The following is a 25,261-nucleotide window of genomic DNA, read 5'->3' as shown; positions in this document are numbered from 1 at the left end:
CGAGGTAGCGCAAGGAAACAGACGAAAGAAATGGCCCAACCCCCCCCCCATACACATGTACATACACACGTCCACACACGCAAATATACATACCTACACAGCTTTCCATGGTTTACCCCAGACGCTTCACATGCCTTGATTCAATCCACTGACAGCACGTCAACCCCTGTATACCACATCGCTCCAATTCACTCTATTCCTTGCCCTCCTTTCACCCTCCTGCATGTTCAGGCCCCGATCACACAAAATCTTTTTCACTCCATCTTTCCACCTCCAATTTGGTCTCCCTCTTCTCCTCGTTCCCTCCACCTCCGACACATATATCCTCTTGGTCAATCTTTCCTCACTCATTCTCTCCATGTGCCCAAACCATTTCAAAACACCCTCTTCTGCTCTCTCAACCACGCTCTTTTTATTTCCACACATCTCTCTTACCCTTACGTTACTTACTCGATCAAACCACCTCACACCACACATTGTCCTCAAACATCTCATTTCCAGCACATCCATCCTCCTGCGCACAACTCTATCCATAGCCCACGCCTCGCAACCATACAACATTGTTGGAACCACTATTCCTTCAAACATACCCATTTTTGCTTTCCGAGATAATGTTCTCGACTTCCACACATTTTTCAAGGCTCCCAAAATTTTCGCCCCCTCCCCCACCCTATGATCCACTTCCGCTTCCATGGTTCCATCCGCTGACAGATCCACTCCCAGATATCTAAAACACTTCACTTCCTCCAGTTTTTCTCCATTCAAACTCACCTCCTAATTGACTTGACCCTCAACCCTACTGTACCTAATAACCTTGCTCTTATTCACATTTACTCTTAACTTTCTTCTTCCACACACTTTACCAAACTCAGTCACCAGAATATATATATATATATATATTCATACTTGCTTGCCTTCATCCATTCCTGTTGCCACCCCACCCCACAGGAAACAACAATCGACACCCCCCGCTTCAGCAAGGTGGCGCCAGGAAAACAGACAAAAAATGGCCTTATTCGTTCACACTCAGTCTCTAGCTGTCATGTGTAATGCACCAAAACCACAGCTCCCTAATCCACATCCAAGCCCCACAGACCTTCCCATGGTTTACCATAGACACTTCACATGTCCTGGTTCAGTCCATTGACAGCATGTTGACCCTGGTATACCACATTGTTCCAATTCACTCTATACCTTGCAAGCCTCTTAGCCTCCTGTTTGTTCAGGCCCTGATCACTCAAAATCTTTTTCACTCCATCCTTCCACCTCCAACTTGGTCTCCCACTTCTCCTTGTTCCCTCCCCCTTTGACACACATATCCTCCTTGTCAATCTTTCCTCACTCATTCTCTCCATATGTCCAGACCATTTCAACACACCTTCTTCTGCTCTCTCGACCTCACACTTTTTATTTCCATACATCACGACTTACCCTTTCATTACTTACTCGACCAAACCACCTCATTCCACATATTGTCCTCAAACATTTCATTTCCAACACATCCTCCCTCCTCAGTACAACCCTATCCATAGCCCATACCTTGCAACCATATAACATTGTTGGAACTACTATTCTTTCAAGCATACCCATTTTTGCTCACTGAGATAATGTTCTCTCCTTCCGCCCTTCTGCACATTCTTCATCACTCCCAGAATCTTTGCCCCCTCCCCCACCCTGTGACTCACTGCTGCTTCCGTGGTTCTGTTTGCTGCTAAGTCCACTCCCAGATATCTAAAACACTTCACTTCTTCCAATTTTTCTCCATTCATACTTACATCCCAGTTTACTTGTTCCTCAACCCTTGCTCTTATTCACATTTACCCTCAACTTTCTACTTTCACACACACTTTTCCAAACTCAGTCACCAACTTTTGCATTTTCTCACGCAAATCAGCCACTAGAGTTGTATCATCGGCGAACAACAACTGACTCACTTCCCAGGCTCTCTCAACCCCAACAGACTGCATACTCGCCCCTCTCTCCAAAACTCTTGCATTTACCTCCCTAACCACCCCATCCATAAACAAATTAAACAACCATGGGAACATCACACACCCCTGCTACAAAATCAACATTCACTGGGAACCAATCACTCTCCTCTCTTCCTACTCATACACTTGCCTTACCTCCTTGGTAAAAATTTTCACTGTTTCTAGCAACTTACCTCCCACACCATATTCCCTTAAAACCTTCCACAAAGCATATCTGTCAACCCTATCATATGCTTTCTCCAGATCCATGAATGATACATATAAATCCATCTGTTTTTCTGAGTATTTCCCCATATACATTCTTCAAAGCAAACACCTGATCCACACATCCTCTACCACTTTTGAAAACACACTGCTCTTCTGCAATATATATATTCATCATACACATACATTCACCATTTCCCGCATCAGTGAGGTAGCATTAAGAACAGAGGACTGAGCCTCGGAGGGAATATCCTCACTTGGCCCCTTTCTCTGTTCCCTTTTTTGGAAAAGTAAAAAACTGGAGGGGAGGATTTCCATCCCCCCGCTCCCTCCCCTTTTAGTCGCCACCTATGATATGCAGGGAATACACATTTCCTATTATGAGCTAAAATAGTTTAAGAATGAAAGCAAGAACCCTGTAAGCACAGAATTGAGAATCACTGCTACTTACCACATTATTTACTGCATTCAAAATAATCATGAGCATTTCAGCACTATACAGTAAATCTGGGCTTAATATTGAAAATATTCAGGGGAGCACAGAATGTAAGGCTATCACTTAAGGTTAAATCACAGGTGCTGACGTTGTTGATGCTGGTTTGACTCTCATGTTTAGAATCAAGTTTAAGGATTTCACTCACGTTTTGTTCATTTTGAATATGTTGGGATATGTATTTGTACACTTCTCTTTTTTTTTAACTTTCAAACTTGTTCACCATTCCTGCATTAGCAAGGTAGCACCAGACTAGAAGAAAATGCCTTATGTGCTCATGAGCATTCATTTGGAATGCACCAAAATCAGGCCTCATAGACCTTTCCATAGTTTTCCCTGGTTGTTCCATATACCCTGGTTTAGTCTGTTGACAGCACATTGCACCCTGTATAACACATCACACCAATTTACTTTATCCCTTACATACATTTCATCCTCCTTCCTGTTCAGGCCATGGGCACTCAAAATCTTATTCACTCCATCACTCCTACATGAGGTTACCATATAACATGAGTGAAAATTCATCATTGGCAATGCTATATCGATGGAAGTACAGTCTTGTCAAAGAATTTCTCACTATAACGGAGTCCATTATTTCCCTGCTACTGAAAGTAATGTAGACTTGGAGTAGCAAAAGCTCCATGAAAGAGGTCCTGGAGCAGTTATGAATAAATAGATGATTTTTTTATGGCAAACAGAGAGTAGAAATACTGAAGGGAAGCCCTTTCTTTATTGTCATTAGTTAAAGTGCTATTATCATCTGATAAAAGGCCTATAGTATGTTTTATTTTTCTTGATTTTTAATGTATTTAAGCCTTTCAACTCTAAACTAAGGTTTCCTTTCCAACCTTGAAAATTCACATTTTTCAAGTAGTATGAAAGATGTTTTCATCCTTTTGATACACAGTACATTTATAACAACGGAAAGAAAAACTTAAGAAATTTTATAGTGTTGAGTTGTCACAGTGCCTATTTTATCATCAATTTTACCTAAAAACCAACTTTTAATTGCATGTAAGTCATTAACTTCTTTATTCATCCAACCAGGCTCTTTCCTTTCACATCTTTTTGCCTTTTTAGGGATACTGATGCTTTCAAGGGGAAATATTGTAATATTGATGTTTCTCTATATCTTTTCAAATGTATGTGTCTAAGAGTCTGATCAAATTTACTCTATTAGAGTTTTGATGCAATCTATTGCAATTACGTTTTCTTCACAATCAAAGTGGCAGTTTACACTGAATCTAACAATATTGTGATCTCTATATCATACCTTTTCATGGTTGTACCTTTTCACCAACCATGTTCTGATTATGTCTCTGTCTGTAGACATCACTATGAATTAGGTTTAATAAGGGGGCATACATAAGTATACGCAGGTGAGTGGGATTTGGGTCGATGGGCATTACTGGATTATGTGCTAACTGACAGGTGTACAAAGGAGAAGTGAGATATCTGATCATTTCCTAGTAGAAATGAGAGTGAAAGTGTGTACTAGGAGAGGAATAGAAGGTGTGTAAGGAAGCAGTACTTGAATGTGTATGTGAAGTTTGTGCAAGTCAAAGATGAGAGGTGGCCAGATGAAAAAGGATAATAAGTGGTGGGATGAGGAAGGTAAAGTGTAGGAAAGGACCATGAGAGATTGGGAAGTGTACAAGAGGAATTGGCAGGTCAGCAGAAAGGTAAGAGAGCTGAAAAGAGGGTAAATGGAGGTGAGGTGAGAGGATATTGATAAATTTCAAGAATAAGAAAAAAATGCTTTGGAAAGAGACCAATAGTGTGAGAAGAATAAGAGAACCAATGTGAGCATCATTGAGAGGAGCAGACAGATAAGTGGTAACACAAACAAAAGAGGTGAAAAAGAAATGAGTATTTTGAAGGACTGTTGAACATGTTAGAATAGTAAATGTGGGGTATTTGGGACAAGATAGCATGTGAAATGAAAAAGTCCTGCCAAATGGTTTGTTGAAAAGAAAGGAGGTAGTGAAAACTTTGTACAAGATGAAGTATAACAAAGCTGCAGGAGTGAATGAGATTGCCATTCAGTTTCCTAAGAGAGGGATGACAGTGTTGTTGATTAGTTTGTCAGGCATCACATGGTTATTCCATAAGTGAAAAAGTTACCTTCAGCAAAGCTGTATCATTGTCAGAGGTGAAAAAGGAATTTAATTTCACTGAAGAACTTCATACTCCAGGGAGTCCATCTTATTACCAGTGATTGAATGATGTAGTGTAGCCTTAAAAAAGCAGAAGCCATATAATGGGTTTTGGGGTTATACAGATTAAAAAAGAACTGAATTCATATGTCCTTTAGGGCATTACCAGACTCCACCTGCAAGAAGTTACACCACAAGGATGAAGTCATCTTTAGCCAGGTTGCATCATCACCAATGGGCAAAAGGTGAACAGTTCATTAAAGACCTTCTCACTGAAAGAAGCCAATCATTTCCTTGTTCCTATGAGGAATTAAGCCACAAAGCTATAAATATTAGACTTTTTTTTTTTTTTGTTTTGTTTTTTTGCTTTGTCGCTGTCTCCCGCATTTGCGAGGTAGCGCAAGGAAACAGATGAAAGAAATGGCCCAACCCCCCCCATACACATGTATATACATACATCCACACACGCAAATATACATACCTACACAGCTTTCCATGGTTTACCCCAGACGCTTCACATGCCCTGATTCAATCCACTGACAGCACGTCAACCCCGGTATACCACATCGCTCCAATTCACTCTATTCCTTGCCCTCCTTTCACCCTCCTGTATGTTCAGGCCCCGATCACACAAAATCTTTTTCACTCCATCTTTCCACCTCCAATTTGGTCTCCCTCTTCTCCTCGTTCCCTCCACCTCCGACACATGTATCCTCTTGGTCAACCTTTCCTCACTCATTCTCTCCATGTGCCCAAACCATTTCAAAACACCCTCTTCTGCTCTCTCAACCACGCTCTTTTTATTTCCACACATCTCTCTTACCCTTACATTACTTACTCGATCAAACCACCTCACACCACACATTGTCCTCAAACATCTCATTTCCAGCACATCCATCCTCCTGCGCACCACTCTATCCTTAGCCCACGCCTCGCAACCATACAACATTGTTGGAACCACTATTCCTTCAAACATACCCATTTTTGCTTTCCGAGATGATGTTCTCGACTTCCACACATTCTTCAAGGCTCCCAGAATTTTCGCCCCCTCCCCCACCCTATGATCCACTTCCGCTTCCATGGTTCCATCCGCTGCCAGATCCACTCCCAGATATCTAAAACACTTTACTTCCTCCAGTTTTTCTCCATTCAAACTCACCTCCCAATTGACTTGACCCTCAACCCTACTGTACATAATAACCTTGCTCTTATTCACATTTACTCTTAACTTTCTTCTTTCACACACTTTACCAAACTCAGTCACCAGCTTCAGCAGTTTCTCACATGAATCAGCCACCAGCGCTGTATCATCAGCGAACAACAACTAACTCACTTCCCAAGCTCTCTCATCCCCAACAGACTTCATACTTGCCCCTCTTTCCAAAACTCTTGCATTCACCTCCCTAACAACCCCATCCATAAACAAATTAGACAACCATGGAGACATCACACACCCCTGCCGCAAACCTACATTCACTGAGAACCAATCACTTTCCTCTCTTCCTACACGTACACATGCCTTACATCCTCGATAAAAACTTTTCACTGCTTCTAACAACTTGCCTCCCACACCATATATTCTTAATACCTTCCACAGAGCATCTCTATCAACTCTATCATATGCCTTCTCCAGATCCATAAATGCTACATACAAATCCATTTGCTTTTCTAAGTATTTCTCACATACATTCTTCAAAGCAAACACCTGATCCACACATCCTCTACCACTTCTGAAACCACACTGCTCTTCCCCAATCTGATGCTCTGTACATGCCTTCACCCTCTCAATCAATACCCTCCCATATAATTTACCAAGAATACTCAACAAACTTATACCTCTGAACTTTGAGCACTCACTCTTATCCCCTTTGCCTTTGTACAATGGCACTATGCACGTATTCCGCCAATCCTCAGGCACCTCACCATGAGCCATACATACATTAAATAACCTTACCAACCAGTCAACAATACAGTCACCCCCTTTTTTAATAAATTCCACTGCAATACCATCCAAACCTGCTGCCTTGCCGGCTTTCATCTTCTGCAAAGCTTTTACTACCTCTTCTCTGTTTACCAAATCATTTTCCCTAACCCTCTCACTTTGCACACCACCTCGACCAAACACCCTAGAGGGGACGGGAGCGGGGGGCCAGAAATCCTCCCCTCCTTGTACTTTTTTAACTTTCTAAAATGGGAAACAGAAGAAGGAGTCACGCGGGGAGTGCTCATCCTCCTCGAAGGCTCAGATTGGGATGCCTAAATGTGTGTGGATGTAACCAAGATGTAAAGAAAGGAGAGATAGGTAGTATGTTTGAGGAAAGGAACCTGGATGTTTTGGCTCTGAGTGAAACGAAGCTCAAGGGTAAAGGGGAAGAGTGGTTTGGGAATGTCTTGGGAGTAAAGTCAGGGGTTAGTGAGAGGACAAGAGCAAGGGAAGGAGTAGCAGTACTCCTGAAACAGGAGTTGCGGGATTATGTGATAGAATGTAAGAAAGTAAATTCTCGATTAATATGGGTAAAACTGAAAGTTGATGGAGAGAGATGGGTGATTATTGGTGCATATGCACCTGGGCATGAGAAGAAAGATCATGAGAGGCAAGTGTTTTGGGAGCAGCTGAATGAGTGTGTTAGTGGTTTTGATGCACGAGACCGGGTTATAGTGATGGGTGATTTGAATGCAAAGGTGAGTAATGCGGCAGTTGAGGGAGTAATTGGTATACATGGGGTGTTCAGTGTTGTAAATGGAAATGGTGAAGAGCTTGTTAATTTATGTGCTGAAAAAGGACTGATGATTGGGAATACCTGGTTTAAAAAGCGAGATATACATAAGTATACTTATGTAAGTAGGAGAGATGGCCAGAGAGCGTTATTGGATTACGTGTTAATTGACAGGCGCGCGAAAGAGAGACTTTTGGATGTTAATGTGCTTAGAGGTGCAACTGGAGGGATGTCTGATCATTATCTTGTGGAGGCTAAGGTGAAGATTTGTATGGGTTTTCAGAAAAGAAGAGTGAATGTTGGGGTGAAGAGGGTGGTGAGAGTAAGTGAGCTTGGGAAGGAGACTTGTGTGAGGAAGTACCAGGAGAGACTGAGTACAGAATGGAAAAAGGTGAGAACAATGGAAGTAAGGGGAGTAGGGGAGGAATGGGATGTATTTAGGGAATCAGTGATGGATTGCACAAAAGATGCTTGTGGCATGAGAAGAGTGGGAGGTGGGTTGATTAGAAAGGGTAGTGAGTGGTGGGATGAAGAAGTAAGAGTATTAGTGAAAGAGAAGAGAGAGGCATTTGGACGATTTTTGCAGGGGAAAAAATGCAATTGAGTGGGAGATGTATAAAAGAAAGAGACAGGAGGTCAAGAGAAAGGTGCAAGAGGTGAAAAAAAGGGCAAATGAGAGTTGGGGTGAGAGAGTATCATTAAATTCTAGGGAGAATAAAAAGATGTTCTGGAAGGAGGTAAATAAAGTGCATAAGACAAGGGAGCAAATGGGAACTTCAGTGAAGGGCGCAAATGGGGAGGTGATAACAAGTAGTGGTGATGTGAGAAGGAGATGGAGTGAGTATTTTGAAGGTTTGTTGAATGTGTTTGATGATAGAGTGGCAGATATAAATATTAGACATATGATGATATGATACTTCCCACATGTTCCCTGCGTGTCATAGAAGGTGACTAAGGGGAGGGAGCAGGGATGGGCTGGAAATCCTTCCCTCCTGCTTTAATTTTTCCAAAAAAGGAAGAGAGAAGGAGGCCAAGTGAGGATATTCCCTCTAAGGCTCAATCCTCTGTTCTTAATGCTACCTCACTAATGCAGTAAGTGTCGAATATGTATAAAAAGAAAAAAAATAATAATAATGATATCCTATGGCAAATTTTTCCAATACAACTAACCAGAATCCTGGCAGCAGATGTAGTTTTTGGGACAGTCACTTCCAGAGATGCAGCTGGAGTAGTTGAAGTGATTTTGTGCTGACACTGGGGAACACTGATTGTTCAGGAACCAGTCATACATATCCTGTAGCATTGACAATAGAACAATTGTTGTGACTGCTAAAAAAAATACAATTATTATAAAAAGAAAACAATGATATATTCAGCACTTTAGAGGACTTTGATTTTAGTTCATTATATATAACAGCTTGATACTGCATGTGAGCTATTGTGGCCAATATTTTGGTGTTCCTAAAGATACCTTTCAGAACCGGGAAAGGCATATATATGGATTAGAATAAAAAGCACTATGTGTAGACCACATTCCCTTACCATTCCATCACTCGGATCTGTGACACATGTGTGTGTCATCAGGTTAAACACAGTGCCAGCCTGACAAGAAGTCTCCATCCTACAAAATAAAAGTTCAATATTACCTTTTTGTCTGAAGCTACTTTACGTACTCTTAAGGTATATGTCATTTCCCTTAGTGTCTTGTCTCTTAGTTGTACTGTTTGCAACTTTATGATCCTTGGTTATATAGAAAAGGAAATTGCCTCTAAAACATTACAGCTAAAGAATGTAAAAGAAATATGTTACACACTTTTAGCAATAAAGCAAATCTGGCTCATGAGAAATGTTAGAGAACAATTCAAAATATCTGCTATGTATTATAGAGCCCATAAGTCACCTACAATGAAGAATAATGGCTCCCTTACTTATAGGTAGGGTCCTTGCATCCTTTGCTGGCTATGACACATGATCCATTCTCCAGACAGTATATATACCTGGAAGAGACACAGCATCTGTGGTACGTACAGCAAATGCAATATATTGGCATTATATGATATATCTTTTATATACACACAGTTGCTTCCCTTGCCTTAGTAAGGTAGCATTGGAAAAAAATGACCAGCTGCCTCATATACATTCATCTACACACTAGCTGTAATGTATAATGCATTGGAAATATAGCCTACCATCCACAGCTAAGCTCAAAAGACTATTCCACATTTGACTGACTGCTTCATTTGTCCTGGTTCAGTCCATAGTCATCTCCCGTAAACCATCAATCCAACCAGTTCATTCTGTTCCATATGCATAACTCTCACCTTCAGTCAGTTTAGTCCCCAGTATCATCTATCATTATGATGACTGCTGCCTTGCTTGGTGGGAAGCAGCAAGCAGGTACAGAAGAAAATAACTATTTGGTCAAGCTGGTTGTTAAATCTGTTAATGGATGGGATGGTGAGGGAGATAAGTCCAAGTATTTTAGATGGGGTTGGGGGATGTAGCATGAAAATGTTGTTTGCAGATGATATAACTCTTGTGCAAGACTCCAGAAAGAAACTCAAAAAGCTTGAGACCTATTTTTGGGGAGTGTATGAAATATCTTAAGAGTCTTAAAACAGCTCTTAGAAGCTAGACTTTTGAAGATACTTTGATGCTGTTTGGTTGTCTGTCAGTTTTTATTTTAAGTGTGTGACTTTTGAAGATACTTTGATGCTGTTTGGTTGTCTATCAGTTTTTATTTTAAGTGTGTGCAAAATTTACCTAAGATCCTTAGTTACATCATTCAAAATTGTATACTATTTTAAGCTTGTTCACAGTTTCTTGCATTAGGAGGTATTACTAAGAACAGCCAAATAAATAGCACTCATTAGTACCAGAGCTTCCTATCCACAGACCTTTCTGTGGTTTCCCCTGACCACTTCACATACTCTGGTTTAGCCCACTGGTGGCATGTTGTCCCATATACCACATCGTTCCAAATCTCTCTACTCCATGCATGCATCACACCTTCATGCATGTTCAAGCCCTGATGACTTAAAAGATTCTTTCTCCACCCTTCCATCTCAGCCTTGGCTTCCCCCTCCTCCTTGTTGCTTCCACATCTGAAGTAGATATCTTATTAGCCTCTCCTCCTTCATCCACACTGCATTTCCAAACAATTTTGGGGAAACTTACTACCACACCTCCCTCTTTTATTATCATTCCATACTTGATCTACCTTCTTGACTCAATATACTGTTCTCAGGCATTTCATTTCCAACATAGCCACCCTCTCTCATAATTTTGCATTTGGGTGCTAGCTAGGGACTGGAAATATAAAAATTTTGTAAACATGCTTAAAAAGTAATTATCAAAATGTCTTTCAACAGACTGGGGGTAGATCCACAAAAATGCAAAATTTTCAGCTTGCACAGGTTTTCTGCAGTGTCATCATATCTTTGTCCATCAAACCAATGGTACGATTTTATCCATTAGAACAAATACTGTGACACAGGTTTGGGTACAAGCGTTTGGTATAAAGCAGTGGAGGTGTTACAATAAAGTATGAATCTGTAGATATTCTCAATGGAAGAGTGCGCCTACAATATAGTGCAATACAGTCTCATCATGTAAGTTTATTGTCCTGAGATGTGAAAATTACTGTATACTACAATGCAATGTGATGGTCAACTATGAGCTTAGAATACAATACAGCATAGCAAAATAAAGTTTTTTCCTGCAGTTTGAGCTTATAACATAAACAAATGCAGATGAGGTACAGTAGCATCAGCTTTTAGCAAGTTGCAACTGAGGTGAACTGAGGTGTCAAATTAAGAAAACTCCATACAATTAGAATTAATTTTGTTGAGTTCATGATAAAGCTAATATAGAACAACCATACATATGAGTGAACTTATAAGACTACAGGTGGTAGTGTTTTGAAGTTGATTTATAATGATGGCTTACGATTTAGGTGTTCCAAGTTCTGTTAATCTTTATAACACTGCACTGAGCTTTCCAAATGGTTTGCAACATGTCTATCAAAATGATGTGTGTGGCCCATGCCAAACACTTGGTTTGGCATGCTCTGTTAGCAATTCACACATAGGCAGTAGTTAAACACACTCAGAGAACTGCTAAGACAAACTGTACCTTTGTATGTCAAGAGAAACCACACTATCAGTCAATCATCAAGACTAATTTGTTCTTTAGAATGCTATACTTCAGTGTATCTTACATTCACACCTGAGTAACAGTTATCACCAGTACTATCTCCCTCTCAGAAAAATGTATCAAAATGTGAAGCTAAAACTAAACAGTTATTATTCATGCTTACTCATTACCCAAAATAATATACCTTTGTATGTTGTAATTTTAAAGCAAAATAACACTTTTGCATAAGGGTAACTCACCCTCTTGGGCACATAGTACCCATTGTCTCTGGGGGTCGGCTGCCACACCTCCCTGCCACCTCACATGTCCCACTAGCCAAACAGAAAACCTGTAAGGAAAACCACACAGTGGAAAGGACATGGCTCAGTCAAGGGCAAATAGAATACAATTGCTACCATGGGAAACAAGCTGTCAGAATTAAGGTATGTCTGTGATTGATTAATTATATAACTCCAAGACTCCTTTTTTTAGAGATCCTGCACCTTCAAGGTTGTGCTACAGTCACAGGCAAAGAAATGATGGACTCTTCTGAAGTAAAAAGTTTCTTGTTCGGAATGTACGCATTTTCTTCCATTGCCAATGAAACGACATTGCTGAGGGTTCATTTTCATATGTGGGGTAATCACATGGAGACTGAATCTGGTAATACCTATATATATATATATATATATATATATATATATATATATATATATATATATATATATATATATATATATATATATATTTTCCATACTATTCGCCATTTCCCGCATTAGCGAGGTAGCGTTAAGAACAGAGGACTGGGCCTTTGAGGGAATATCCTCACCTGGCCCCCTTCTCTGTTCCTTCTTTTGGAAAATTAAAAAAAATGAGAGGGAAGGATTTCCAGTCCCCCGCTCCCTTCCCTTTTAGTCTCCTTGTACGACACGCAGGGAATATATATTTATTTATTTATATTTATTTTGCTTTGTCGCTGTCTCCCGTGTTTGCAAGGTAGCGCAAGGAAACAGATGAAAGAAATGGCCCAACCCACCCCCATACACATGTATATACATACACGTCCACACACGCAAATATACATACCTATACATCTCAATGTACACATATATATACACACACAGACATATACATATATACACATGTACATAATTCATACTGTCTGCCCTTATTTATTCCCATCGCCACCTCGCCACACGTGGAATAACATCCCCCTCCCCCCTCATGTGTGCGAGGTAGCACTAGGAAAAGACAACAGAGGCACCATTCGTTCACACTCAGTCTCTAGCTGTCATGTAATAATGCACCGAAACCACAGTTCCCTTTCCACATCCAGGCCCCACAGAACTTTCCATGAAACGTTTACCCCAGACACTTCACATGCCCTGATTCAATCCATTGACAGCATGTCGACCCCGGTATACCACATCGATCCAATTCACTCTATTCCTTGCCCGCCTTTCACCCTCCTGCATGTTCAGGCCCCGATCACTCAAAATCTTTTTCACTCTATCTCTCCACCTCCAATTTGGTCTCCCACTTCTCCTCGTTCCCTCCATCTCCAACACATATATCCTCTTGGTCAATCTTTCCTCACTCATTCTCTCCATGTGCCCAGACCATTTCAAAACACCCTCTTCTGCTCTCTCAATCACGCTCTTTTTATTTCCACACATCTCTCTTACCCTTACATTACTTACTCGATCAAACCACCTCACACCACATATTGTCCTCAATATATATATATATATATATATATATATATATATATATATATATATATATATATATATATATACATATATATATATATATATATATATATATATATATATATTTATTTTATTTTTTTTTGGTTTGTCGCTGTCTCCTGCGTTAGCGAGGTAGCTCAAGGAAACAGACAAAAGAATGGCCCAACCCACCCACATACACATGTATATACATACACGTCCACACACGCAAATATACATACCTATACATCTCAATGTATACATATATGTACACACACAGACATATACATATATACACATGTACGTGATTCATACTGTCTGCCTTTATTCATTCCCATCGCCACCTTGCCACACATGGAATAACAACCCCCTCCCCCCTCATGTGTGCAAGGTAGCGCTAAGAAAAGACAACAAAGGCCCCATTTGTTCACACTCAGTCTCTAGCTGTCATGTAATAATTCACCGAAACCACAGCTCCCTTTCCACATCCATGCCTCACAGAACTTTCCATGGTTTACCCCAGATGCTTCACATGCCCTGGTTCAATCCATTGGGGATATACACATGTACATGATTCATACTGTCTGCCTTTATTCATTCCCATCGCCACCTCGCTACACATGGAATAACAACCCCCTCCCCCCACATGTGTGCAAGGTAGCGCTAGGAAAAGACAACAAAGGCCCCATTCGTTCACACTCAGTCTCTAGCTGTCATGTAATAATTCACCGAAACCACAGCTCCCTTTCCACATCCAGGCCCCACAGAACTTTCCATGGTTTACCCCAGATGCTTCACATGCCCTGGTTCAATCCCTTGGGGACAGAGGAGAAAGAATACTTCCCATGCATTCCTCACGTGTCGTAGAAGGCGACCAAAGGGGACGGGAGCGGGGGGCTAGAAACCTTCCCCTCCTTGTATTGTAACTTTCTAAAAGGGGAAACAGTATGCAGTCTGTTGTGGATTAGAGAGCTTGGGAAGTGAGTCAGTTGTTGTTTGCTGATGATACAGTGCTGGTGGCTGATTCATGTGAGAAACTGCAGAAGCTGGTGACTGAGTTTGGTAAAGTGTGTGAAAGAAGAAAGTTAAGAGTAAATGTGAATAAGAGCAAGGTTATTAGGTACAGTAGGGTTGAGGGTCAAGTCAATTGGGAGGTAAGTTTGAATGGAGAAAAACTGGAGGAAGTAAAGTGTTTTAGATATCTGGGAGTGGATCTGGCAGTGGATGGAACCATGGGAGCGGAAGTGAATCATAGGGTGGGAGAGGGGGCGAAAATCCTGGGAGCCTTGAAGAATGTGTGGAAGTCGAGAACATTATCTCGGAAAGCAAAAATGGGTATGTTTGAAGGAATAGTGGTTCCAACAATGTTGTATGGTTGCAAGGCATGGGCTATGGATAGAGTTGTGCGCAGGAGGGTGGATGTGCTGGAAATGAGATGTTTGAGGACAATATGTGGTGTGAGGTGGTTTGATCGAGTAAGTAATGTAAGGGTAAGAGAGATGTGTGGAAATAAGAAGAGCGTGGTTGAGAGAGCAGAAGAGGGTGCTTTGAAATGGTTTGGGCACATGGAGAGAATGAGTGAGGAAAGATTGACCAAGAGGATATATGTGTCGGAGGTGGAGGGAACGAGGAGAAGTGGGAGACCAAATTGGAGGTGGAAAGATGGAGTGAAAAAGATTTTGAGTGATCGGGGGCTGAGCATGCAGGAGGGTGAAAGGCGGGCAAGGAATAGAATGAATTGGATCGATGTGGTATACCGAGGTCGACGTGCTGTCAATGGATTGACTCGGCATGTGAAGCGTCTGGGGTAAACCATGGAAAGTTGTGTGGGGCCTGGATGTGGAAAGGGAGCTGTGGTTTTAGGCATTATTGCATGACAGCTAGAGACTGAGTGTGAACAAATGGGGCCTTTGTTGTCTTTTCCTAGCGCTACGTCGCATACATGAGGAGGGAGGGAGATGTTATTCCATGTGTGGCGAGGTGGCGATGGGAATGAATAAAGGCAGACAGTGTGAATTGTGTGCATGTGTATATATGTATATGTTTGTGTGTGTATATATATGTGTACATTGAGATGTATGGGTATGTATATTTGCGTGTGGGGACGTGTAAGTATATACATGTGTATGGGGGTGGGTTGGGCCATTTCTTTCGTCTGTTTCCTTGCGCTGCCTCGCAAATGCGGGAGACAGCGACAAAGCAAAATGAATAAATAGATAAATAATATATATATATATATATATATATATATATATATAAATGTTTCTTTTCCTTCATACTATTCACTATTTCCCGCATTAGCGAGGTAGCGTTAAGAACAGAGGACTGGACCTTAGAGGGAATATCCTCACCTGGCCCCCTTCTCTGTTCCTTCTTTTGGGGAAAAGAAAGAAAAGAGGAAAGATTGACTAAGAGGATAAATGTCTCAGAGGTGGAGGGAACAAGAAGTGGGAGACCAAATTGGAGGTGGGAAGACGGAGTGAAAGAGATTTTGAGAGATTGGGACCTGAACATGCGGGAGGGTGAAGGGCATGCAAGGAACAGAGTGAATTGGAACGATTTGGTATACCAGGGTCGATGTGCTCTCAATGGATTGAACCAGGGCAAGTGAAGCATCTGGGGCAAACCATGGAAAGTTTCGTGGGGCTTGGATGTGGAAAGGGAGCTGTGGTTTCGGTGCATTCTAAATGACAGCTAGAGACTGAGTGTGAACAAATGTGGTGACATTTGTTGTCTTTTCCTAGCGCTACCTCGCGTCCATGTGGGGGAGGGGGTTGTATTTTCATGTGTGGCGGGGTGGTGACGCGAATGAATAAAGGCAGGAAGTATGAATTATGTACATGTGTATATATGTATATGTTTGTGTATGTATATATATGTATACGTTGAAATGTATAGGCATGTATGTGTGCGTGTGTGGACGTGTATGTATATACATGTGTATGTGGGTGGGTTGGGCCATTCTTTTGCCTGTTTCCTTGCGCTACCTTGCTAACCCGGGAGACGGCGACAAAGTATAATAAATGAATATATATATATTTATATCTTATGTATATGTGTGTGTGAGTGTCCTTTTTTTATACTATAACATCAGGACCCCTTTTACAGAGCTCCTACAGCCTAATTATATGGAGAGAAGCTCCTCAATGAAACAGGATACTGTATCATCCACTGATAATGATTCACTTGTAGTGTAACCTCATACAGATTCTAGTAATGTAAGCAGAAGCAAAGAAATGATGGACTCTTCTGGAGTGAAAAGTGTCTTCTTCAGAATGTATGCATTTTCATCCATTGCCAATGATGCAACATTGCTGAGGTTTTTTTTCATATGTAGTGTAACCACATGAAGATTAGATCTGCCGATTCCTATATTTATATATATAAATATATATTTTTGATAATATAACACAAGGACCCCTTTTAAAGGGCTCCAACAGCCTACTTCTTTGGAGTCAAAATTTCCTTAATGAAACTGTACACCGTTTCATCCACTGACAATGATGCACTTGTGGTATAACTTCATACAGAGTTCAGTAACAATTGTAAATGCTAGGTCATTCATCTTGTCAAAATTATATATGATAAAGATTACCAACAGAGCAGTCAGGACACACTCAACCACATGCATTCATCACCTACACAATGAAATGGAGTCACTAGAGACCACAAGCACTCACCACCTACACAATGAAGCAAAGACTCTCCCAGTACAGTGCCACCTCAATAGGCATGGCACATTTCTTTGCAACAGCAACAGAACCCTCATCCAAACCACTCCATAACTTCCCACCCTACTATACACAAGATAGACAGAGAGATGTTAACATACCAGACTCTACCTGCTTTTGGTCATGTTACAAGAGAAAAGTCACCTTTAGTGAGGTTTTATCATCATCAGAGGGCAAAAAGGAGTTCAGTTTCTTTGAATAAAATCTTCTTTCAAAGGGTTTCATCCTTTATATATATATATTTTTTTTTTTTTATACTTTGTCGCTGTCTCCCGCGTTTGCGAGGTAGCGCAAGGAAACAGACGAAAGAAATGGCCCAACCCCCCCCCATACACATGTATATACATACGTCCACACACGCAAATATACATACCTACACAGCTTTCCATGGTTTACCCCAGACGCTTCACATGCCTTGATTCAATCCACTGACAGCACGTCAACCCCGGTATACCACATCGCTCCAATTCACTCTATTCCTTGCCCTCCTTTCACCCTCCTGCATGTTCAGGCCCCGATCACACAAAATCTTTTTCACTCCATCTTTCCACCTCCAATTTGGTCTCCCTCTTCTCCTTGCTCCCTCCACCTCCGACACATATATCCTCTTGGTCAATCTTTCCTCACTCATTCTCTCCATGTGCCCAAACCACTTCAAAACACCCTCTTCTGCTCTCTCAACCACGCTCTTTTTATTTCCACACATCTCTCTTACCCTTACGTTACTCACTCGATCAAACCACCTCACACCACACATTGTCCTCAAACATCTCATTTCCAGCACATCCATCCTCCTGCGCACAACTCTATCCATAGCCCACGCCTCGCAACCATACAACATTGTTGGAACCACTATTCCTTCAAACATACCCATTTTTGCTTTCCGAGATAATGTTCTCGACTTCCACACATTCTTCAAGGCCCCCAGAATTTTCGCCCCCTCCCCCACCCTATGATCCACTTCCGCTTCCATGGTTCCATCCGCTGCCAGATCCACTCCCAGATATCTAAAACACTTCACTTCCTCCAGTTTTTCTCCATTCAAACTCACCTCCCAATTGACTTGACCCTCAACCCTACTGTACCTAATAACCTTGCTCTTATTCACATTTACTCTTAACTTTCTTCTTCCACACACTTTACCAAACTCAGTCACCAGCTTCTGCAGTTTCTCACATGAATCAGCCACCAGCGCTGTATCATCAGCGAACAACAACTGACTCACTTCCCAAGCTCTCTCATCCCCAACAGACTTCATACTTGCCCCTCTTTCCAAAACTCTTGCATTTACCTCCCTAACAACCCCATCCATAAACAAATTAAACAACCATGGAGACATCACACACCCCTGCCGCAAACCTACATTCACTGAGAACCAATCACTTTCCTCTCTTCCTACACGTACACATGCCTTACATCCTCGATAAAAACTTTTCACTGCTTCTAACAACTTTTCCTCCCACACCATATATTCTTAATACCTTCCACAGAGCATCTCTATCAACTCTATCATATGCCTTCTCCAGATCCATAAATGCTACATACAAATCCATTTGCTTTTCTAAGTATTTCTCACATACATTCTTCAAAGCAAACACCTGATCCACACATCCTCTACCACTTCTGAAACCACACTGCTCTTCCCCAATCTGATGCTCTGTACATGCCTTCACCCTCTCAATCAATACCCTCCCATATGATTTACCAGGAATACTCAACAAACTTATACCTCTGTAATTTGAGCACTCACTCTTATCCCCTTTGCCTTTGTACAATGGCACTATGCACGCATTCCGCCAATCCTCAGGCACCTCACCATGAGTCATACATACATTAAATAACCTTACCAACCAGTCAACAATACAGTCACCCCCTTTTTTAATAAATTCCACTGCAATACCATCCAAACCTGCTGCCTTGCCGGCTTTCATCTTCTGCAAAGCTTTCACTACCTCTTCTCTGTTTACCAAATCATTTTCCCTAACCCTCTCACTTTGCACACCACCTCGACCAAAACACCCTATATCTGTCACTCTATCATCAAACACATTCAACAAACCTTCAAAATACTCACTCCATCTCCTTCTCACATCACCACTACTTGTTATCACCTCCCCATTTGCGCCCTTCACTGAAGTTCCCATTTGCTCCCTTGTCTTACGCACTTTATTTACCTCCTTCCAGAACATCTTTTTATTCTCCCTAAAATTTAATGATACTCTCTCACCCCAACTCTCATTTGCCCTTTTTTTCACCTCTTGCACCTTTCTCTTGACCTCCTGTCTCTTTCTTTTATACATCTCCCACTCAATTGCATTTTTTCCCTGCAAAAATCGTCCAAATGCCTCTCTCTTCTCTTTCACTAATACTCTTACTTCTTCATCCCACCACTCACTACCCTTTCTAATCAACCCACCTCCCACTCTTCTCATGCCACAAGCATCTTTTGCGTAATCCATCACTGATTCCCTAAATACATCCCATTCCTCCCCCATTCCCCTTGCTTCCATTGTTCTCACCTTTTTCCATTCTGTACTCAGTCTCTCCTGGTACTTCCTCACACAGGTCTCCTTCTCAAGCTCACTTACTCTCACCACCCTCTTCACCCCAACATTCACTCTTCTTTTCTGAAAACCCATACAAATCTTCACCTTAGCCTCCACAAGATAATGATCAGACATCCCTCCAGTTGCACCTCTCAGCACATTAACATCCAAAAGTCTCTCTTTCGCACGCCTGTCAATTAACACGTAATCCAATAACGCTCTCTGGCCATCTCTCCTACTTACATAAGTATACTTATGTATATCTCGCTTTTTAAACCAGGTATTCCCAATCATCAGTCCTTTTTCAGCACATAAATCTACAAGCTCTTCACCATTTCCATTTACAACACTGAACACCCCATGTATACCAATTATTCCCTCAACTGCCACATTACTCACCTTTGCATTCAAATCACCCATCACTATAACCCGGTCTCGTGCATCAAAACCACTAACACACTCATTCAGCTGCTCCCAAAACACTTGCCTCTTATATATATATATATATATATATATATATATATATATATATATATATATATATATATATGTTTTATTTTTTCTTTTTTTTTGCCGCTGTCTCCCGCATTTGCGAGGTAGCGCAAGGAAACAGAAGAAAGAAATGGCCCAACCCACCCCCATACACATGTATATACATACGTCCACACACGCAAATATACACACCTACACAGCTTTCCATGGTTTAGCCCAGACGCTTCACATGCCCTGATTCAATCCACTGACAGCACGTCAACCCCGGTATACCACATCGCTCCAATTCACTCTATTCCTTGCCCTCCTTTCACCCTCCTGCATGTTCAGGCCCCGATCACACAAAATCTTTTTCACTCCATCTTTCCACCTCCAATTTGGTCTCCCTCTTCTCCTCGTTCCCTCCACCTCCGACACATATATCCTCTTGGTCAATCTTTCCTCACTCATTCTCTCCATGTGCCCAAACCATTTCAAAACACCCTCTTCTGCTCTCTCAACCACGCTCTTTTTATTTCCACACATCTCTCTTACCCTTACGATACTTACTTGATCAAACCACCTCACACCACACATTGTCCTCAAACATCTCATTTCCAGCACATCCATCCTCCTGCGCACAACTCTATCCATAGCCCACGCCTCGCAGCCATACAACATTGTTGGAACCACTATTCCTTTAAACATACCCATTTTTGCTTTCCGAGATAATGTTCTCGACTTCCACACATTCTTCAGGGCTCCCAGAATTTTCGCCCCCTCCCCCACCCTATGATCCACTTCCGCTTCCATGGTTCCATCCGCTGCCAGATCCACTCCCAGATATCTAAAACACTTCACTTCCTCCAGTTTTTCTCCATTCAAACTCACCTCCCAATTGACTTGACCCTCAACCCTACTGTACCTAATAACCTTGCTCTTATTTACATTTACTCTTACTTTCTTCTTTCACACACTTTACCAAACTCAGTCACCAGCTTCTGCAGTTTCTCACATGAATCAGCCACCAGCGCTGTATCATCAGCGAACAACAACTGACTCACTTCCCAAGCTCTCTCATCCCCAACAGACTTCATACTTGCCCCTCTTTCCAAAACTCTTGCATTCACCTCCCTAACAACCCCATCCATAAACAAATTAAACAACCATGGAGACATCACACACCCCTGCCGCAAACCTACATTCACTGAGAACCAATATATATATATATATATATATATATATATATATATATTTTTTTTTTTTTTTTTGCTTTGTCGCTGTCTCCCGCGTTTGCGAGGTAGCGCAAGGAAACAGACGAAAGAAATGGCCCAACCCACCCCCATACACATGTATATACATACGTCCACACACGCAAATATACATATCTACACAGCTTTCCATGGTTTACCCCAGATGCTTCACATGCCCCGATTCAGTCCACTGACAGCATGTCAACCCCGGTATACCACATCGCTCCAATTCACTCTATTCCTTGCCCTCCTTTCACCCTCCTGCATGTTCAGGCCCCGGTCACACAAAATCTTTTTCACTCCATCTTTCCACCTCCAATGTGGTCTCCCACTTCTCCTCGTTCCCTCCACCTCCGACACATATATCCTCTTGGTCAATCTTTCCTCACTCATTCTCTCCATGTGCCCAAACCATTTCAAAACACCCTCTTCTGCTCTCTCAACCACGCTCTTTTTATTTCCACACATCTCTCTTACCCTTACGTTACTTACTCGATGAAACCACCTCACACCACACATTGTCCTCAAACATCTCATTTCCAGCACATCCATCCTCCTGCGCACAACTCTATCCATAGCCCACGCCTCGCAACCATACAACATTGTTGGAACCACTACTCCTTCAAACATACCCATTTTTGCTTTCCGAGATAATGTTCTCGACTTCCACACATTCTTCAAGGCTCCCAGGATTTTCGCCCCCTCCCCCACCCTATGATTCACTTCCGCTTCCATGGTTCCATCCGCTGCCAGATCCACTCCCAGATATCTAAAACACTTTACTTCCTCCAGTTTTTCTCCATTCAAACTTACCTCCCAATTGACTTGACCCTCAACCCTACTGTACCTAATAACCTTGCTCTTATTCACATTTACTCTTAACTTTCTTCTTCCACACACTTTACCAAACTCAGTCACCAGCTTCTGCAGTTTCTCACATGAATCAGCCACCAGCACTGTATCATCAGCGAACAACAACTGACTCACTTCCCAAGCTCTCTCATCCAGAACAGACTTCATACTTGCCCCTCTTTCCAAAACTCTTGCATTCACCTCCCTAACAACCCCATCCATAAACAAATCAAACAACCATGGAGACATCACACACCCCTGCCGCAAACCTACATTCACTGAGAGCCAATCACTTTCCTCTCTTCCTACACGTACACATGCTTTACATCCTCGATAAAAACTTTTCACTGCTTCTAACAACTTGCCTCCCACACCATATATTCTTAATACCTTCCACAGAGCATCTCTATGAACTCTATCATATGCCTTCTCCAGATCCATAAATGCTACATACAAATCCATTTGCTTTTCTAAGTATTTCTCACATATATTCTTCAAAGCAAACACCTGATCCACACATCCTCTACCACTTCTGAAACCACACTGCTCTTCCCCAATCTGATGCTCTGTACATGCCTTCACCCTCTCAATCAATACCCTCCCATATAATTTACCAGGAATACTCAACAAACTTATACCTCTGTAATTTGAGCACTCACTCTTATCCCCTTTGCCTTTGTACAATGGCACTATGCATGCATTCCGCCAATCCTCAGGCACCTCACCATGAGTCATACATACATTAAATAACCTTACCAACCAGTCAACAATACAGTCACCCCCTTTTTTAATAAATTCCACTGCAAAACCATCCAAACCTGCTGCCTTGCCGGCTTTCATCTTCCGCAAAGCTTTTACTACCTCTTCTCTGTTTACCAAATCATTTTCCCTAAGCCTCTCACTTTGCACACCACCTCGACCAAAACACCCTATATCTGCCACTCTGTCATCAAACACAATCAACAAACCTTCAAAATACTCACTTCATCTCCTTCTCATATCACCACTACTTGTGATCACCTTCCCATTTTGCGCCCTTCACTGAAGTTCCCATTTGCTCCCTTGTCTTACACACTTTATTTACCTCCTTCCATAACATCTTTTTATTCTCCCTAAAATTTAATGATACTCTCTAACCCCAACTCTCATTTGCCCTCTTTTTCACCTCTTGCACCTTTCTCTTGACCTCCTGTCTCTTTCTTTTATACATCTCCCACTCAATATATATATATATATATATATATATATATATATATATATATATATATATATATATATATATATATATATATATATATATATATATATATGCATCAGAAGTGGAGGGAACAATCACCCCGCCAATTAATACCAATTTCTCAACTGCCCATATCCCATATCTCTTGCACATGCTATCACTGCTTCACTAAATATCTCCCATTCCCCTTGCTTCATTTGCTTACAACTTTAGCTATTCTATACCCAATCTCTTCTAGTATTTCACACACACACACACACACCTCTTTTTTCCAAGCTCATTTCTTTCTCACCCTCTTCTCATTCATATTAGCTTCTGATGCATATATCCTCTTTGTCCTCTATCCTCATGTTCTTAACATTACCTCACTAATATGGGAAATGACAAATATATATGAAATAAAATATATGTGGTTTGATTGACTAAGTAATGAGAGGGTGAGAGATGTGTGTGGTAATAGAAAGAGTGGTTGAGAGAGCAGAAGTGGCTTTGTTGAAATAATTTGGACTCGTGAGGATGAGTGAGGAGGATTGACGGGGAGGATGTGCGTGTCGGGGATGGGGGGGGGGGGGGGGGGGGGGAGAGGCCGGGTTGGGGGGGGGTGGAGTGAGGGGGGTTTTGAGTTATCGGGGCCTGGACATGCAGGAGGGTGGGGGGCGTGCGGGGAGTAGAGTGAATTGAAGCGATGTGGTGTGCTGGAGTCGACGTGGTGTCGATGGATTGAACCGGGGCGTGTGAAACGTTTGGGGTGGACCATGGAAGGTTCTGTGGGGCCTGGATGTGGAGGGGGAGCTGTGGTTTCGGTGCATTGTTGCGTGGCAGCTGGAGACTGGGTGTGAACGGATGGGGCCTTTGTTGTCTTTTCCTGGCACTGCCTCGCACACATGAGGGGGAGGGATGTTGTTGTTCCGTGTGTGGCGGGGTGGCGATGGAAGTGAGTGGGGGCGGACGGTGTGAATTGTGTACATGGGTATATGTGTGTGTGTCTGTGTGTGTATGTGTGTGTATGCGTTGAGATGTATGGGTGTGTATATGTGGTGTGTGTGGACGTGTGTGTGTATGCGTGTGTGTGTGGGTGGGTTGGGCCGTTCTTTCGTCTGTTTCCTTGCGCTGCCTCGCTGGCGCGGGGGACGGCGACGGGACAAAGTGAATAAATAGATAAATATATATAGGGGAGAAAGAATACTTCCCACGTATTCCCTGCATGTCGTAGAAGGCGACTAAAAGGGAAGGGAGCGGGGGGCTGGAAATCCTCCCCTCTCATTTTTTTTTTTTTTAAATTTTCCAAAAGAAGGAACAGAGAAGGGGGCCATATGAGGATATTCCCTCAAAGGCCCAGTCCTCTGTTCTTAACGCTACCTCGCTAGTGCGGGAAATGGCAAATAGTATGAAAAAAAAAGAAAAAAAAAAATATATATATATATATATATATATATATATATATATATATATATATATTTTTTTTTTTTTTTTTTTTTTTTTTTTTTATTGTCGCTGTCTCCCGCGTTTGCGAGGTAGCGCAAGGAAACAGACGAAAGAAATGGCCCAACCCCCCCATACACATGTACATACACACGTCCACACACGCAAATATACATACCTACACAGCTTTCCATGGTTTACCCCGGACGCTTCACATGCCTTGATTCAATCCACTGACAGCACGTCAACCCCTGTATACCACATCGCTCCAATTCACTCTATTCCTTGCCCTCCTTTCACCCTCCTGCATGTTCAGGCCCCGAT

General features: G+C 41.9%; 1 protein-coding gene across 1 annotated transcript in view; it reads right to left on the bottom strand.

Moving 5' to 3' along the window:
- The window catches only part of LOC139755399 (uncharacterized), a 204,972-nt gene that overhangs the window by 162,123 nt on the left and 17,588 nt on the right, over nt 1-25,261 (bottom strand). The window contains exons 4-7 of the mRNA XM_071673671.1: nt 11,956-12,044; nt 9,490-9,558; nt 9,104-9,182; nt 8,732-8,855 (exon numbers count right to left, since the gene is read on the bottom strand). Of these exons, the coding sequence (XP_071529772.1) occupies nt 8,732-8,855; nt 9,104-9,182; nt 9,490-9,558; nt 11,956-12,044 (361 nt within the window). The remainder of the gene's footprint in view (nt 1-8,731; nt 8,856-9,103; nt 9,183-9,489; nt 9,559-11,955; nt 12,045-25,261) is intronic.

The sequence above is a fragment of the Panulirus ornatus genome, chromosome 19 (genome assembly GCF_036320965.1).
Source record: "Panulirus ornatus isolate Po-2019 chromosome 19, ASM3632096v1, whole genome shotgun sequence".
Taxonomy (NCBI): Eukaryota; Metazoa; Arthropoda; class Malacostraca; order Decapoda; family Palinuridae; genus Panulirus; species Panulirus ornatus.
Note: the sequence above shows the minus strand (reverse complement) of the source record. Positions and strands in the feature narration are given on the sequence as shown.